At 52.6% G+C, this 18696-nt stretch overlaps 1 protein-coding gene across 1 annotated transcript in view; it reads right to left on the reverse strand.

The window, feature by feature from the left end:
* Positions 1-7928: 7928 nt before the first annotated feature.
* The window catches only part of LOC119091014 (DBH-like monooxygenase protein 2 homolog), a 28483-nt gene continuing 17715 nt past the window's right edge, over positions 7929-18696 (reverse strand). The window contains exon 3 of the mRNA XM_037213736.1: positions 7929-8144. Coding sequence (XP_037069631.1) covers positions 7929-8144 — 216 coding nt within the window. The remainder of the gene's footprint in view (positions 8145-18696) is intronic.

Raw genomic sequence — 18696 nt, forward strand, 5'->3', positions numbered from 1 at the left:
TATTTACCCAAACTTTTGACCCCATTGGGGCTTGTGTGGGAGCTTACTACTATCAAGCGGCATCGGTAAGGCTTGAGGATGGTAAGCGGTAGAGAAAGGCACGTGTCTTTATCGGTCGAGGCAGCTTTAGGATCTCATGTATTTGTAGTGGTCGCTACATTTCTGAACGTCTCATTTCCGTGATCCTGAAGAGAGCAAATATATTTTTTCTTCCAAAACATATGTGCCGCACCCAGGGAGGAAAGCTGATGTTTCAGTGATGGCTATATCTCATTAGTTGTGCACAAGGTTCCAAACAGTGTCGTCGAGGATTTAAAGTCACCAGTACTCAGCGCTGCTTAACAGTACACGATCTCCTGAAATGTGCAACACATTCTGATAAGCACACATCAATTAAATTCACCCCGAACTATAGCTTTATCACATGCCCTCCATAAACGCTGCAGACAAGACACACCTATCGTGGATTCCGTTGCGTGATGGATACATATATGCTGACAAGCTGCATCGCTTCGTTTGAGTCTCCAAAGATGCACACCGTTTCAGCGTGTTATGCATAAACTTCTTTCATCTAAGGACCACAGATCGTGGGTATTGAATAGATAATGGCTTGGGGTGGGCTGAGATGCGTAAATGCTCCCACCGCCGGGACGCATCATGCCATGACAGATCGTCGGTCATCCTAGGTGTCACGTGGTACCTGCGTTTTACACATGGTAACATTCTGAGCGCAGATTCGCTGTTGCCGTGGGCGCATGGCGACCGCTCACCGTTTTAGAAGCCCTGTTAGTCTTGCCAGAAGCCTCAGAAGCCCCGCAGGTCTTCTGAGGGGTCGAATATGTCAAGGCTATTGACTGCATGGGTTGCATCAAGGCCAGCGATTTTTGCGGCAGTCAGATGCAGGTATCGTTTTCAGAGGGCATCTCCGTTCGGCTTTGCGTGGTGTCAAGGATCATGTGTGGGAACTCAGTCCATGTCAGAGACTGAAACATCATGGTAGACTCTTGAGCTCTTTTGATCAGTGAAACCAATGCAAAACGACACGCAATCTCCTGATGAATGTTATCGAAGGTTTCGGCTCGGTTTCGACCACTGGTTGACTTACCTCCCCTCGATCTATTTGGATTCCTCAAAGACCTCTGCGCGTCATCCGAACGAAGGTCAGCTAGACTGACTAACGAAAATGTAGTGCAATGTAGTGCGTGCACCCCGTGGTCCTTTAAGGAGAATGCCACACTTTTAAGGACTAGCCGGGGCAAAACGTGACTAAACATCGTGCGCCTGCCATTTGCTGCTGTGGATAATTGCTACAAGTGTCATTAGTTTACGAAAGATAAGATTGGGACCGTCATCTCACATAGCACATCCTCTCCATCGGTCAGTCACCGATGGCACATCTCCACTGGACAGTTACCGACGGCACATCCCCTCCATCGGCCAGCCACCGACGGCACATCCCCTCTATTGGCCAGTCACCGACGGCTCATCTCCTCCGTCGGAAAGTCACCGACGGTACATCTCCTCCATTGGCCAGTCACCGGTGGTGCATCTCTATCGACCAGCCACCGATGGCACATCTCCATCGGCCAGCCACCGATGGCACATTTCCATCGCCACCGATGGTCGCCATCGGTCGCACCGTGTCATCTCACCGCGGCAATCCCTCCCAGCCACCGACGCACATCCCTTCCATCGGTCAGTCACCGACGGCACACCCCTCCATCAGCTGGTCACCGACGGCACATCCCCTCCATCGGCTAGTCACCGGCGGGACATCCCCTCATCGGCCACCGACGGCACATCCCTCCATCGGCCAGCCACCGACGGCGCATCCCCTCCATCGGCCAGTCACCGACGGCACATCCCCTCCATCGGCCAGTCACCGACGGCACAACTCCCCCGTCGGAGAGTCTCCGACGGCACATCACCTCCATCGGCTAGCCACCGACGGCATGTCTCCATCGGGCAGTCACCGACGATCGCTGGCGCGCCCATTCCTGATCGGGTGGCCGGCTGGATGTACGCAATGAATGCATGTACGGCTGGTATGCATTTATCATAAAATTATACGTTGGCGATTACATCTTGGCACCTGCTGCCTGCTGTGTCCTGTGGGTTAGTAGGTGAGTAGGAGTAGTCGTCAGGACGTTTTGATATGAGGAGACCACGCGTCGATTCGTCATCACACCACTTCATCTCCAAGGGCCATGTCGTCGTAACCACTCGTTGTGGGAGAAGCAGGAGTGAAGCTGCCTATTCAGTTGGAGGTGGCTTCGGCCCCCCCCCCCCCCCTCCCTCAAAACTTGTACCTCAGCCCTCTCCCCAACGTTGGCAGAAAGTGGACAAACTCTGGGGAGAGACCTGCTTGTTGGCACATTTTGGGAGCCGTTTGGGTCATCCTTCACTGTTCAGTCCCCCCTAACTAATTTTGCGAAACTGCGCCCCTGGGGAGAGGTCAACGCTGCTGATGCAGAGAAAGCGTGATCTGTTGATCGGGGGACCGAGCCCGGTGGTCAGCTATGTATGACCGTGTCGGTATGCATCTGGTGAAAGGGGAAAATACACGTGCGCAATATGCTGGGAAGACGCGACACAAACGTGTGAAAGGGAGCTTTGTCCGAATATACACTGAACTCCACGTATTGAGCTTGTTGTTCAGACCGCGTGTACTGGTAAGCTGACTATACAGAAGCATGCTCATCCGCCATTCAGCCTGGGATGTTGTGAAACACTGTCGTCCATGGATTCATGTGCGGTGCGAGCGGGACCATTTCATCGCGACCAAATTCTGAATTCAAAGCCGCCGGCCCCATAAACCGCCGCGTCTGTGGTGAAAATCATGCCGACGAGTGTAACCGGCCGAAACGGGGGCAGCACGGCGCCGGAGGGCGGACGCCGGGAGGGCTGCCGCCGCCGGCCTCCCCACGCCGGAACGTGCTGCAGTTTGGCATGCGGCCGGGCGCGCTGGCCGAGCCGCCGCAGGCAGGCATCGATCGCGTCAGCTCTCGTCAGGCTCTCGTCTCGTCAACGGCCCGCTCCCGCACCGAAGTGCTGCTGAGCTGGGGGTGACGCCGAACGCGCGCCACCGAGAGCTATACCTGGGCGTGGTGACGACTGCTCGGCACTTGCCACCGAGAGCTATGCCTGGACGTGCTAACGGCTGCGTGGCTACTGTCACCGAGAGCTATACCTGGGCATGGTGACGACTGCTCGGCACTTGCCAACGAGAGCTATGCCTGGGCGTGGTGACGACTGCTCGGCACTTGCCAGCCGAGAGCTATACCTAGGCGTAATAACGACTGCGCGGCTATTGCCGTCGAGGGCCATGCCTGGGCGTAGTAACGACTGTGCGGCTATTGGCACCGAGAGCTAGAGCCAAAGTACTCATGCAGTCATGTTGTGATTCGTAGACAGGTATAGCAGCGTTGTCTGCTGGTAGAATGTGTGGTGGGTTTCTACTGATACACGATTTGCCTATGCGACGAGTGAACGGAAATTGATTTGATCATATGTTGTGTATCAAACAATGATCTTTTATTTCTGTTGGCCTGGATAAGCGTGCTGTCACCATGTCTACTAGAAAATATTACTTTTTAATATTTAACACAGCATCGATGACACTCCGTCATAGACCGTTCATCTCACATTCTCTTTCACTGAGAATTCAAACTCGCATTGGACGCTACAATGTATTGCCTGCGTTTCTTATATGGTCGGTGTAACTATAGTGTTAATCAGTGCACGTAGCTGAGCAGGACACGTAACTCACACGGCGCACGCCAACTATCGCTGTGCACAGTCGCGCTGGTGAGCAAGCACTTGAGGTGGGCCCCAGGGCGCCTGGAGCCAGCTTCGGCACGGGCGCCAAAGGGCCTGAAAAAAACACGCCCCTGGCCGGCCGTCCCACAGCACAAGGCGGATCTCATGCGAAGGGCATGTCTACACTTGTCATGAGTCCACCAAACTGATCACCGCTGCGTCCACATCCAGCCCGTATCTCCGTCCACATGCCATTCTCCACGCCGCCCGTCTCTCTCTCTCCCTCTCTCTCTCTGAGCCGAGTGCGCTCACAACTGTTACGCTCACAGCTTGCCAACGCGTCTGAACGGTACAAAGCTCACGCCCGTCACAACGTCTCCGCCCCTGGCCGGGCCGTACAGAGTTCATGCCCCGTCACAAGGTCCCCACCCCTGGCCGCGCACCCGTCGCGCACCATAGCGTAGGCTCCATCTCAGAGCACGCGGCGCCCGTAAACTGTACAACGTGTGGGCCCGTTAAATGCTACTCGCACGTCCTAAGCTGGTGGAGCACACTTCTGCGCACGCTTGGAGCCCCATCAATACGTCTTATGCACTGTCAACTGCCCACGCTTAGGCAAACAAAGTTGCGAGTGCCACCAGAGCCACTGATGTTGAAAGGCCACCGTGACCCTAAACCTACGGTAGCGCCTAAGGTCGAATATCAACGGTGCGTATAGGGTGCGGGGTGTCTGCAAATTCACTTTACTCAGACTTTCTTCATAACGTTCTGGTTTAGCACCACATGGTCAGCATCCAACTATTACTAAATTTGCCATGCACAGTTTTCAGCAGCGTCAAACATCGGCCATCAGCATTCTGCGTCCTGCATCGGCTATGCAGCATCTTGAGCGAAACACGCCGGATAAACGTCTGGAAAACTCTTGAGAGCCCCAGGACCCCGTCTGAGAACCCCAAGACCACGTCTGAGAGCCCAGGGACCTCGTCGAAGAACCCCAGGACCCCGTTTGAGAACCCCAGGATCTCGTCTGAGAACCCCAGGATCCCGCCTGAGAACCCCAGGATCCCGTCTGAGAACCCCGGGTCCCCCGCAGGCGTACGTACTACAGGTGGGCTTGAGAGTGACGTGCTTCACCGGCGCCGTGGTGCAGCCCGCTTCATGGACGATCGCGACCTTCAGCTCCCCTGCTGTGCGACAATTGCTGACAAACACCCGACGTGCAGCCGATCGATGACGTAGCAACTGGCCACTTCGCTCCTGAAGACGTGAGAGGTGAAGCCGCCACCACTAACCACAGGCGCTGCATCAACACTGCGCTGAGGGCCTTCAGGGCAGAGGATGGCCTAGGACATGACCTCCGCCGGGATCGGGAGTGACTGCAGCGGAACGTGCAACGCCTCACACCGCTCACGGGCTCACTCCACTGACTACCAGCCCATTTCTGTGCCGCCGCATCCTGCCACGAGGCGAGCATCCCATGGACTCCAACTCACCAGATCTCCGTCTAGCTGTTTGTTTTTGGTTGAGATCAGCTCAGCGATCGAGTGGTACATGCCAAAACACCTATTACACCAGCGGAGCTGAGGGCATGGGTGTTCGTCCGAGGGGCCGCGTCACTGCGTCCAGACGGTGGGTGGCACCCTCACCCGCCTGCAGGAGGTCCGACTGCCCGCCGTCCTGTGGTGCCCAGGCGCGCATCTACAGCATGCTGAGAACAGTATCCTGCTGAGGGATGGCCTGAGGGCCGACGGTCGACACTGTTGATAATTGTGTGATGGCAACGTATGGTGGGTCAAAGGAAGACCTGCATGTTAATCATGCGATGCATAACACAACAGTTATTGTAAGAAGTATGGATGCAGTATTTGTAGACACCCTGTATACTCTTAGATCATCAATAAGCATAGACGCAGCGCCGAAAGCAAAGGGTGCTTCATGATGACGAAACGCTTCTAAGCGCTTGCACATGCTTCACCAAAGGCCTTAGCAGAGCACCGGCTCCTGGTACCGACACTGTGCTCCGAAGCAGCACCGGCCCCTGGTATCAACACTGTGCTCCAAAGCAGCACCGGCCCCTGGTATCGACACTGTGCTCCGGAGCAGCACCAGCTCCTGGTATCAACACTGTGCTACGGAGCAGCACCGGTCCCTGGTGTCGACACTGTGCTCCGGAGCAGCACCGGCCCCTGGTATCGACACTGTGCTCCGGAGCAGCAGCGGCCCCTGGTATTGACACTGTGCTCTGGAGCAACACCGGCCCCTGGTATCAACACTGTGCTCCGGAGCAGCACCGGCCCCTGGCATCGACACTGCTGCGGAGCAACACCAGCCCCTAGTATCGACACTGTGCTCCGGAGAAGCACCGGCCCCTGGTATCGACACTGCCCCGGAACAGCACCAGCTCCTGGTATTGACACTGCGCTCCGAAGCAGCACCGGCCCCTGGTATCGACACTGGTCCGGAGCAGCACGAGCTCCTGGTACCGTTAATGTGCTTCGCGGCGGTACTCTTGCAATGCCGCTCATTTTGACATGAAGGTCTCAATGAAAGGTCTCAATGAAAAATTGAAATGTTTGGAGTTATTGTTTAAGATCAATTTGCAGGGTTTCTCATACTTTTTCATCATCTTTCCCTCCTAGTGATAATTTTGCCTAAGCACAATGTCAAGGGACGGAGACGGCTGAATTGAGAATAGGTGTTATAGTTTCAGTCCTGCGTAAGTGAACAAGCCACGCTTCGGTGAAACCTAAGCAGGAAAGACGCATTTCTTCTAACGTGAAACTATTAGTTCAGCATTTTTAGGGTTCCCGTATCAGGACCTCGGTATCAGAAATTGCAAAAGTAGTTTCCTTGAAAAGGGCCACACTACCAGTGCTGCTACAGGCCAGGGAGCTTGTTCAAATTTGTCCCTAGTAATCTTCAGACGGGCCTGCGGTGGAAACCTTGCGCAGGCGTGCGTTTTGTAGCTCCTTTTTTGTTACACTATATGAGTAGAATTGGGTACTTATGTGAAGAAATATTTTGATAGTCAGATTCCTTACAATGCATGTTAAGCGAAAATTAATGAACTGAGATGATGCGCGGGCCTGCGGCAAACGCCACCGAACCTCAACATTAGACACGCGCACTGTATATACCCCACTCCTGCTCTCAGCAGACCGCTAGCATCTGTTCAAACTTGCTCCTAAACACCTCTTCCTTGAGGATAGCCTTGTTCCCATTTTTCTCAGGTGTGGTGGCGTAACCGGTACAGTACCACACGTAACCGATACAGTACCAGACGCTCGCCAATCGCTCACAAACGTTTTTCCTTTTTTCTGTTTCATGACAAGCCCACCAAAAGCATTAGATTAGTAGAAACGGCGCTGCTTAAAAATGGAAAAATAACTATCGCAATCCCCCTAGTTTTTGCTTCCTGGAACGCCCTAGACAACATGGGTAACACTCTGCGATAAATTTAAGATCGGAATGCTCTCTCCCGAAAAACTTAGGGCCCTTCTATTTCCGGTCCTCCATCATGCTCATTCATTGGGCGTGTACCAGGACGTGATATTTGCAAGCAGTTTGACTTAGACGCCGATTGTTAAATGAGGCTAAGGAAGTGCTCAGGAGTGTCCTAAGTGTGATTCCTGAAGCGGCAATGCACAAAAGCAAGACATGCGATGTTACACCAACCCCGTGTCAATGGCGGCCTGTCTCAGCCCATCGTATACCAGTGTGTCGCGTCATGCCTCCCGTAAACCTGCGACACGCCTGCGGCACACCTGCGACGTGCCTGTGACGTGCCTGCGACGTGCCTGCGACGTGCCTGCGACACACCTGCGAAGTGCCTGCGACACGCCTGCGACGTGCCTGTGTCTTGACTCCGCAATGTCAGCGACAGCCTCGGCCACGGGTGGTCATGCTGACCGCCGGCAGGTGGCTGGGAGCCATCGGCAATCCCGCACCGCTGGAAAGGGTCGGGGTGGGAGGGGTCTCTGGGGCCGGCCCAGGTCAGCGGGCCACCCTCAGCACCGCACCCGACCGGCGCAGCTCGACCACACGCCGGATTTCATCGCAGGTCGCTGCTCAGGGATAGTGCTACTGCCAGCAGCGCCAGAGTCCGCGAGCCACCAGCATCAGCTGGTGCACCTCAACACACGTCCGCCTCACAGCAATCATGGTGCCCGTTAGAAGTCGGGCCAGCGCTGCAGCAGCAGCAGCAGCACCAGTGGTGCCAGGTTAGTCCCGACCGGCGGTGGCGCACCACTGGCCGGGGGGAAGCAGTCGGGGTGCAGGAGGCAGAGCGTGACCACGCCGCGGCCTTGGCGGCCGTGGTACTGCAGTCGGTCCGGGCTCACCGGCGGCGTGTCCCGCCAGGCGTAAATGACGTGCACAGGCTGACCCTGCCGGACACACAGAGGTCAGACGGTGCACAGGCTGATCGCCGGGCACACAGGTCAGATGATGCACAAACCATGGCGGACAACATTGCTTCTAAAAATAAGGAGGGTTCGCCTGGACAAAGCGGGTGAGGAAAAGACGAGAGAGAGAGAGAGAGAGAGAAGAGAGAGAGAGTAGAGAGAGAGAAAGAGAGAGAGTAGAGATATAGAGAGCGAGAGATCGGGGAGAGGGGAGAGATAGAGGACGCTCTAGAAGATCTAAGAGAGAAAAGCTCTATCTCTCAGGAGAGAGAAGAGAGAGAGGGAGAGAGAGAGAGAGCTAGAGAGAGTGATTCTGGCAGAGAGGAGAGAGAGCAGAGAGAGAGGAGAGAGAGGAGAAGGAGAAGAAGAGAGGAGAGAAGATGGAAGAGAGAGAGAGAGAGGAAAGAGATAAAGAGGAGAGAGAAAGGAGAAGAAGAGAGAGAGAGAGAGAGAGAGAGAATGAGTGAAAGAAAAATGAGAACTTCAAGGAGACCACATAACTGACGGGCGAACGACTGGGAGGTAGAGACAAATCTGGTACTCGGACGAAAAGAATGAGATTTCCGGCATTGTTTCGTGTGAGGAGGCTCTTGGTTTGGTTTATGACACACTGATGTCTGCTGAGGGACCGGCCCGGCGGCGGCGGCGGCGAGCAGCGATGCTACCTACTCGGACAAAAGAAAAGACAGATCTGTGGTCAGCGGTGAAGGAGTCTGTCGAGTGCAGTGCGTGTTTTGAGCGGCGGCTAGGACACGATGGCAGGCAGGATGGTCTGCTCTAACAACCCCGCCGTATGAACAGCGATTGCTGGCACGAGGTGCCGACTTCGTATTTGCATGTCGATGAGAAGGCCGACGGGGAGGGGGGGAGGGGGGGGGGGCGACCAAACCGTCGGGCTCGGGGCTCGGGCTCTGTATGTCGCTGGTGACGTCAAACCTCAGCAGGGTTGAACGGGCGCGTTTACGTGACTAGTGTGGCATCAAGAAAGTCTGTTGCAATGAAAAGGGATGCATAGGCAAGGGCGTCGAGATACTCTCCGAAATAAGCACCTCCTATGCACGGCAACCGAACACAATCTCACAGAAGTCTTTGAGTAACAACCTACCGCAGTGCCGAAGGAGTCTTTGAATAACAATCGAACACAACGCCCACACAGAATGACTATGCCTTCGACCGCCAGAGGGAGCTCAGACCAGCGGCGCACTGCCAGGCGGACCAACCCCGCTGGCTGGGCCCGGCCAGACCGACGGCCACGCGCGGAGACGTCCCGGCACCGACGGCCAGCCAGGGGCTCGTTCTGGCCATTTCTAGACGGGCCGAAGAGGCAGCACCACTCCATCCGGTGCAGGCAACGTGTGGCAGCGATGACGCCGCTTCTAGAGGAGCCGGGGCTGCAGAACAAAGCCGCCTCCCGCTTAAATACGAGCGTCGAGGTACATCCTTTTGATCCATTGAGTGTTCTCCTCTGCCAGCAGTTTTCCAATTACGTTATAATAATTTTACAGAATGTTGGCGTTGGCATGGGCCCATGGGATGCGGTTACGTAAGAGGCGGGCTTTTACTCGCGAGCATGGCAATCTAAAAGTGAAAACGCAAGAGTGAAGTCAAATAAATGCACTATTTTGGTTGCCCATAATTTGTTGGCGTTTGGAAAGCACTTCATAAAATAAGGACTGTATAGCTATCGCGGCAAAACAACACCTTTTAAGTGGTGTGGATAGGCTACAGTTCCTTAAGTGTATCACTTCAAAAGATTCTATGAGGCGTCAACAGCAGCGGCGGAAGCTTGACGCCCGCCTGCGGCCAGGGCCTGTGCTGAGGGGTGTGTCTGCAACAATCCACTGGCATTGCACACTACGTGCCGCGTGTCGCCGCCGGCCGACGTGGAGCGCCGCCACATCTGCTAAAACCCTCTGGTAGGCAACACAATCGGGTTACATGACCGCGGAGCGGCATTCGTGTCTACCTTTCAGAGGCAGGGGAAAGGAGGTGAGGGAAATAAGTCTGTTTTCATCTTCTTGCATACATTATAGTTCAATCGGTGTATTCGCGTTAAACACGCCAGCGTGGCTTTTGCAACCTTGTTGTTTTCGTTCAAGATTGAAAATGATGAAAAAACGAATGATTGCATGCCTTACACTCTGCGAACGAGTCTACGTCTGAGCATACCTGCGCTTGCTTACACATCATTCAGTTTGAAAAATAATTTCGCTTCAGATGATTTTGGGCATTCACAACATGTTGAACATGGCATAGGCTGAGGGAAACAACCGCATATCTCCAAAACAAGACATGACTGTCGCTCGGCCAAAGATGTTTACAGGTTTTGAAAAATCGACAACAAGCAGGAGAAATGTCTTGTTGACACAATTATGGCGGTAGAACCGAACGGCGATTTTTTAAAGAACGACTTCACTTCTGTTGACCGATTAACGGTCATGCTCTACCGTTCTAACATGGCATAATGGTCACGAGGATATCCAACCAGCCAGCCGGGTATGCATTCACTGAGCTTTCTTAGCTTCTCCGAATCTTGGTCTGATCTTTTTCATGAATTTGACCAGACATTGGATCGGTCGCGTGGTTTGATCTAGGCGATAGCGGTCGTAGCTCAATAAGTGAACCCATTATGTTATCCCAGCCATCACGAATAGGCTGAGTCCATTCATCCAACAACCGTAACAAAGTTGACCTTTTCACACGCTTGGCATGAATTGACTCCGCACACATACCAACGTGAAATACTGGGTCAAAATCAGCCGACGTGATTTTCAATTGCCCATGAATGCGACAGAAGTCCGCATTAGTAAGACGCTCTGGCAGGGCGAGAGTCAAAATCGTTTGGTACCTGTTGAGTCTTTGATGCATCTCGTGTCATTAGGCGGTTAATTTGCAGTGTTTAATTCAGCTCCAACCAAATCATTTGGTCCTTTTGGTGCCGCCTTATCCCATTGATGATTTATCCACGACTCACATACTGACCAACAGATACCCCAAAACGTCCCCTAGAAGTGTGCGGTCTGGGTTCGCCACAGTGTCCGCGCCCTACTTCGCATGAGAACGGCCGTCCCTACATCACATGTGAGCAGCTGTCCCTACATCACATGTGAGCAGCTGTCCCTGCATCACATGTGGACAGCCGTCCCTACATCACATGTGAGCAGCTGTCCCTACATCACATGTGGACAGCCGTCCCTACATCACATGTGAGCAGCTGTCCCTACATCACATGTGAGCAGCTGTCCCTACATCACATGTGAGCAGCTGTCCCTGCATCACATGTGGATAGCCGTCCCTACATCACATGTGAGCAGCTGTCCCTACATCACATGTGGACAGCCGTCCCTACATCACATGTGAGCAGCTGTCCCTACATCACATGTGGATAGCCGTCCCTACATCACATGTGAGCAGCTGTCCCTACATCACATGTGGACAGCCGTCCCTACATCACATGTGAGCAGCTGTCCCTACATCACATGTGAGCAGCTGTCCCTACATCACATGTGAGCAGCTGTCCCTACATCACATGTGAGCAGCTGTCCCTACATCACATGTGGACAGCCGTCCCTACATCACATGTGAGCAGCTGTCCCTACATCACATGTGAGCAGCTGTCCCTACATCACATGTGAGCAGCTGTCCCTACATCACATGTGGACAGCCGTCCCTACATCACATGTGAGCAGCTGTCCCTACATCACATGTGAGCAGCTGTCCCTACATCACATGTGAGCAGCTGTCCCTACATCACATGTGGACAGCCGTCCCTACATCACATGTGAGCAGCTGTCCCCACACCGCATGTGGACGGCCGTCCCCAGATCGCATGTGGACATCCGTCTTCACTTCGCATGTGGGCGGCCGTCTCCCACATGGCATGTGGATAGTCGCCTCCACACCGCATCGTCTCCACATCGCACTTTGAACAGCAGGGCAGGGCGATCGATCTGAACAGCTGAAGCGGGGCGATCAAGACAGGAAAGACGCAATCTCGCTGCTCCCGCCCATCTGCAGTACCTCTCAGTTGATTACTAATGCCATGGATGATGGTTCAGCCACATACCGTCTTTGCCTTCTAAAGCCGTGGTAAAATAGTAAAAGATGACGTGGTGAGCTAATCCAGAGGGCGAGACAAAACTGAACCCGAGCGGATATCGACAGACATTGGGGACACAAAGAGCGACAGCGAAGGAGGCGCGGGCGAAGGGAGAGAAAAAGAATGCGAGAGCACGAAGGCGAGAGAGTGAAGCGGGAGCGAAGGAAGCACGAATGAGAGAACGAGAAGAGAATGACAGAAACGGCGGGGAAAGGGGTGAGTAAGCAGGCGAGAGAGCAAGAGGAAGAGAGTGACAGAGCGCGAGAGCAAGGAGGCAGTGAAGCGTGGGAGCGAGCAGGCGATGAAAACGGGGGAGCCAGAGAGTGAGAGCGCGTAAAGCGAGGGAGCGAGAGAGTGAGGGGGTAAGAGGGCGGGAGGAGGACAGAGCGGCGGGCCAGCGCTCGTCGGGAGCAGCTGGCGCCGCTGGTCGATATGGCGGCAAAATCGGTCCGGTCGGCGCGCCGCCCGGCCCCGATCGCTGCTGCGGATTAGAGCGGACCGCCGGCCGGCCGCGGCGCTGCCAAGTTCGCGCCCGAGCCGCGCCAAGGGGCGGGAAGTCACGCCCGCTCGACCGATCCCGGGGGAGCGCACCCAGACTGGAGGAGGGAGGGCAGCGAGACCGGAGGTGGGAGGGGAGGGCGGCGAGACCGGAGGTGGGAGGGTGGCGAGACCGGAGGTGGGAGGGGAGGGCGGCGAGACCGGAGGTGGGAGGACAGCGAGATCAGAGGAGGGAGGGCGGCGAGACCAGAGGAGAGAGGGCGGCGAGATCAGAGGAGGAAGGGGCGGCGAGATCAGAGGAGGAAGGGCGGCGAGACCAGGGATGGGAGGGCGGCGAGACTAGAGGAAGGAGGGCAGCGAGACCAGAGGGGGAGGGCAGCAAGACTAGAGGAAGGAGAGCAGCAAGACTAGAGGAGGGAGGGCAGCAAGACTAGAGGAGGGAGGGCAGCAAGACTAGAGGAGGGAGGGCAGCAAGACTAGAGGAGGGAGGGCAGCAAGACTAGAGGAGGGAGGGCAGGAACACGAGAGTTGGAGGACATCCGGAGCGATGCGAGCAGCCGGCAGTGCTAAGGAACGTAACATTGAATAGATAACTGTGAAGCTGCGAGCCAATGAATGCTATGAAACTACAACGAATTATAAAGAACAGGGAAAAAGTATTTGGTTAAATGAAATAAAGGCTTAAGTCAGCTTACCTCCTCGTCAGCATGCACTTCATATGGCGTGAGCCGTCCTTTGCTCTGCGCTAAAACGTCTAAAGTTGTGAAATATTGAGCCGGAACCAAAGACGAGGTAAAACAAGATCCCCAAAATGATTTAGGTTTGCACGATGTCACCGTTTTCAAACTCTGCAAAGAACGAGAAATTTCTGCAAGAATAGGCCGTATGTCCAGGTTAACACTCGATCCCAACTGCCCTTAAGCGAAATCGATTCTACGTCCGACCCGCTGAAACCATGCTGAATTTTGTCTCCACCTCACAGAAACCGCTCAATATTGAGAGGATCCCATCGTCGATTTCATCCCTCAGCCCTTGTTTGAGGGTGCCGCTCGCGTAGTGGTTAAGTCGCGGATCGGGGAGACCGGAGGTACGGTGTTCGATTGCCCGCTGCTTCCACCTTTCTTGCCAGGGCGAGAGGCAGGCGACGCCCTGTGGCCTCAGCAGCTGAATGCGTCGCAAAGCCCCGATATCACAAACACGAATTTGTGTGATTAGGTTTACGCTTGTATCATGTGTGCTATTCTACACATGTCCACAGGGTGAACTGCCATCAACTAAAGCTTTTCGCGGATTTAGTTTTGGGAGCAGTATCAAAACTAAATCTTGTCCGTCCCAGTAGCTCAGTTGGTTAAGGCACCTTCCTTCCGATCCACCCACTCGTGGCGGGGTGGGTTCGGGTCGCCTTAGGCGCTCGATGTTTGCCCTTGACAGATATGGCCTGTGGACGGTGGCGGCTGGGACGCCAGAGGTTAAACGACGTCAGATGACAAGACAGATCGTCCGATCCGATCCGGCTCACCAGCAAAAGACTTAGACAGGAATCTGGGCTGATCCGCTTCCGCATTTCAACGTAAGCAATTCACATAATTTTGGTGGATTAAAAAACAATCAGTTGTCTTATTTATTAATTTTTATTGGGCGAAAACATCCCACCAGCTGCCAACAATGTGTGAGAACTAACACGATAAATTTTTATCCGCTAAATCCAATCAACAAATCTTGCATACTTTCTGGTTGATCTGCTACAACGCATAAAACGCTAGACAGCTGGTGCAAGCGACAGCTACCTAGACGATCATAAATTAATTACTACATGCGTCATTAATTACTGCATTAATTGCTATGCCGTCTAGATATAGGCGATTACGACATAAACATCGTATTCAAAATCTAGTAACATGCTTTCAAAGGATGATTTGTTGTGTTGCTTTTCTAGCTTCCCACAATCACCGATGAACCCGCAGTCACTGATATGAATAAACTAGACCAACACCGCAGACACTGCGGGAAACACCGTTTTACGAGATTAGGAGGTACGCGACACATTCCGTCCAGACACCTCAGTTGGTTGGAGCAGCCCGCCATGCGGCCCACCCACCCGTGCCAGGGCCGGTTCGAGTCGCCTTACGTGCTCTCTGCTTGCCCCTTGGCAGGTATGGCCTGCGGTGCGTGGTAGCGGCCACGCTAAAGGCTTGGTGACGTCAGAAGGCATGGCGGACCGTGCCGAGCATCACGTTAAACTTTCGCCGCCAAATCTGCCGTTGACCTGGGATCGCGTCACCGGATGGTAGGGATCAGGCCTCACACAACAAGCACTGCTCAGTGCGAGCTGTGATCGCTATGATCCTAGATATCCATCCATCCAAAAGGCTCGGGTTAAGCCGCCGACAAAAGTGCTAGCGTCTAAAACTCTTACTGCTGAAAATGAGCTCAAACATCTTGGGGAAGAAAGAAAACAAATTGTAAAATAAAATACCCGCCTATACGTTGAAGCTAACACCTTCCTGCAGAGGACGGAGAGCATCGTCCAACTATTACCAAAAAAGGAAATTTGCTTGCACGTGTTCGCTGGCGACAGCTAGCGGGGAATTGAAGTAGGCACTTACACAATCTCTGTCGAGGCAATGAAGCTAAGTAGGTGCGCAAGACTTCACCCACCTACTTACACAATCTCTGTCCACGCAATGAAGCTAAAGAGGTGCGCAAGATTTTACCCATTAATGAAACAAAGTGACAATCAAGCGTGGTGTATTTAGTAATACTGAATAAATGTCTCACTATGAAAGCAGAAGTTTTGCAACTATCGCTGCAAAAGTAGCCGTGAACAACCGATGCAGTTGGCGCGCCCTGAAAGATCAATGACCGTACGAAAGTAGCGAGGCCTTCAGTGCCTCTAGAAGTGTTACCAAAATGTTTAGCAAAGTTATCAGCAAGGGTCAGGGCTTAGTGCGACCGACAACCAGGCAAAGATGACCTCACAAGACCACTTCAAGGATCGACAGAAAACGCGCCACTTTGTCTATCTGGACACTAATGGCGCTTGACAATTTTGGTGAGGTAGAGCTAAGAAAATGTGTTTTTACTCGCTTGTGACAAAATAACTGAAACAGGAAAAATGCCGCCTAATCTTAAGAAAATTTGCTTATCTTCTGTGGAAGAAAAGAAAAGATACACGAACATGATATCAATTTTTTCTGGTAAACACACTCTATGAAATCATTTTATAGCTTATTGCGAATAGGGCGTCACGAATATTCAAAACCGTTGTAAATGAAGATCAGACGAGGTTTACATAACAAAGATTCATCTGTGACAGCGTAGGACTGACTGTGGCCGCCTTAGATTATAGCAAAGCTTTAGGAAGATGCTTTCTTGGTCTACGACGAGATAAAAGCTTAAGACAGTGTAAACTGCTAACGCACGAAACAGGTGATAGTGTAGCCATTTTTGGGGGTCTGAAAAACTGAACATCCTACACATCCATCGGTTGCGCTGGTTCTTACCGACAGAGGTTCATCTGACAAATGTACAATAAAACGTGGACTTGATCAAGGCGGTCTCATAGCCTCTTGCTAGAATGAATCAGAAGCAGAAGGGCAGCTAAGAGGTGGATACGTCGGTACCGGGGTCTTGCCCCCCCCCCCCCTATTTAGGTGACTCGCATATAGTTTCAGGACTCTGACGCCAGTAACGCCTACTTGCCTCAAGTTCAAGAGCTTTTTGCTTACAGTAGGTAAGAGATACGAACCTACCATCCTTAGAGTATTGTTTCAGTCACGTGGAACAGGAAAACGTGCGCGTGCTGCGTCACCAAATAATACAGCCAGATGAGCGCTGGTTAAACGCCTGCACATGCCACTGAACAGTCTCAGCAGCATTTTTATCCGTTGGTATACGACTCCCGCGCACCGACATCACGTGGCAAACAGGGTATGCGTACCTCCAAAACGACTCATCGAACGAACGAACGAGCGAGCAGGTCGTGAATACAACATCTCCTGCATTTTAACCCCACTGGTAGAAGGCCACGTGCTGCCAGATTGCCTTTTTTGCTTATGACCAACGGCAGAAGAAAATATCAATATTTATGAGCTCAACAGCGCGTCGTACAGCCGCGTAAATTGCCATGCATACCGCTCATGCTTATTTGTCCCAGATTTGTTGACCGCGGCGCGTAGATCTTTTTTCTTTTTATTATGATCAGTGCACCGTAAGACGCATACGGCGCACCTTATCCATTTCCGGAGAAGATTTATTCAGAAATCAGATTATCACATAGCACGGCGTTTCAGTGGTACGACGTACGCCACTCATTTAAAACGTCTCTTACGCCGTGGGGGATCACCATGCCACCAAATGTCATCGCCTACGAGGTCCATGTGGGGCTCTTTAATATTCTAAAAATGTCGGATGCCATGACGTCTGCCACGAGTGTCCTTCGGCATCTCGGGGTCGTATTGGCAACGTATCAAGGTATCCCGTGATCGCAAAAGCTACTCCAATGCTTGCCAAAGTTTCACTTGAGAAATTTGAATGCATTGCTCGAAATGGGACCATTACTCATGCGTCTAACGTCCTGGTCTCCTCTAGCATCTGCGCCAAGTCTTGCACACAATAACAAGAAAAAAGACTTGGCAGCTGCACTGTTGACGACGAATTTCCGTACGTGTTTTGATAGCACGAGTGAAGTGAAAGTGAACGAGGAAAAGTCACTTGTGTGCAATAGGTTGTATTTTGTGCAGTGCGCAGATAATGATTCACATCGACCAAGTAACTGCAACAGGATGGAAATTTGTCTTTGTTCCTTGATAGCAGCAAAATCTTGTTCATTGTGCTATCTTAAGCTGTGGGGTACATATTGGCCGGTTTAGCTTAATTTTTCTGAGGCACAAAGCTGGATCTGAAAACTTGGTAGCATACTTTCTTCTAAGAGGGACGTCCAGATGTAAGACGTTCCGCTAGCTCAGCCAGTTGTACCGCCTGCCATGGCGGTGCTGTGATCCATCTGCCGTGGCGGAGTGGGTTCGAGCCCCTACAGGCGCTCGTTTTTTCTTCCTGCCAGGTATGGCTCGTCACCGGTGAAAGCAGCCGCGCCAAATGTCAGACAGCGCCGGAGGACGTGACTGGCCGTGCCGAACACTGCGGCGGCACGCTGTCCTTTCGCCGCGGCCGCTGGCCCGGCGTCCATCCCCGGATTGTGGGGTCAGAACCCCCGCGGCGAACGCAGCTTAGTGTTGCCGCTGCTTCCAGAAATCCATCCGATGAAAAGGGTAGAGAACCCATTGGCATATGAGACGTTCCACGATAAAACAAAACGTGGTAGGAAGAAAGTGCTCTAAATGAGCAATGCAATTGTCAATCACACATATCCGCCTATGGGTGTTTACTATCCGTCTGTGGGTGTTTACTACGGAACAGCGATGGTGATGCCGACGCCGCTCAAGATGCGTTGCGAGTTTTAATGCCGAGGGCAACCGGTCTTCGATATATCAGCCTGTGCGATTAAACGAAGATGCATGGAACATTCATTGGAATATACTATGCACAACACATAACGCACATTTAAAAGTTTTGTGAATACCGCTGGTTTGACATAGAAAGGCATGCTGGTAGTTTCCTTACGTTTTGAGGATCTTTGCTAAGTTTTCATTGTTTTGATGATGGATCTACGTTCCGCGCATGTCTGAGTGTGTTTTTGAACCGGGGGTAGTTCATGACAGCTAATACCCAGTTTTAAAGTCTCACAAAATATTTTTTATTGCTTGAGTCCAACTCCTTTAAAAGAAGAGGACAGGGACAATATGCCGAAACCTTTTTAACAAATAATTTACTGCCGTGTAAAGTTATTTATTCATTATGGTAGAAACGTGCAAGCACGCACAAAGCAATAAGCTGACAACAGGCGATATAATTTCACTGCGGCATCTGATTTCAAAA

The sequence above is a fragment of the Pollicipes pollicipes genome, unplaced genomic scaffold (genome assembly GCF_011947565.3).
Source record: "Pollicipes pollicipes isolate AB1234 unplaced genomic scaffold, Ppol_2.1 Scaffold_3216;HRSCAF=3773_pilon_pilon_pilon, whole genome shotgun sequence".
Taxonomy (NCBI): Eukaryota; Metazoa; Arthropoda; class Thecostraca; order Pollicipedomorpha; family Pollicipedidae; genus Pollicipes; species Pollicipes pollicipes.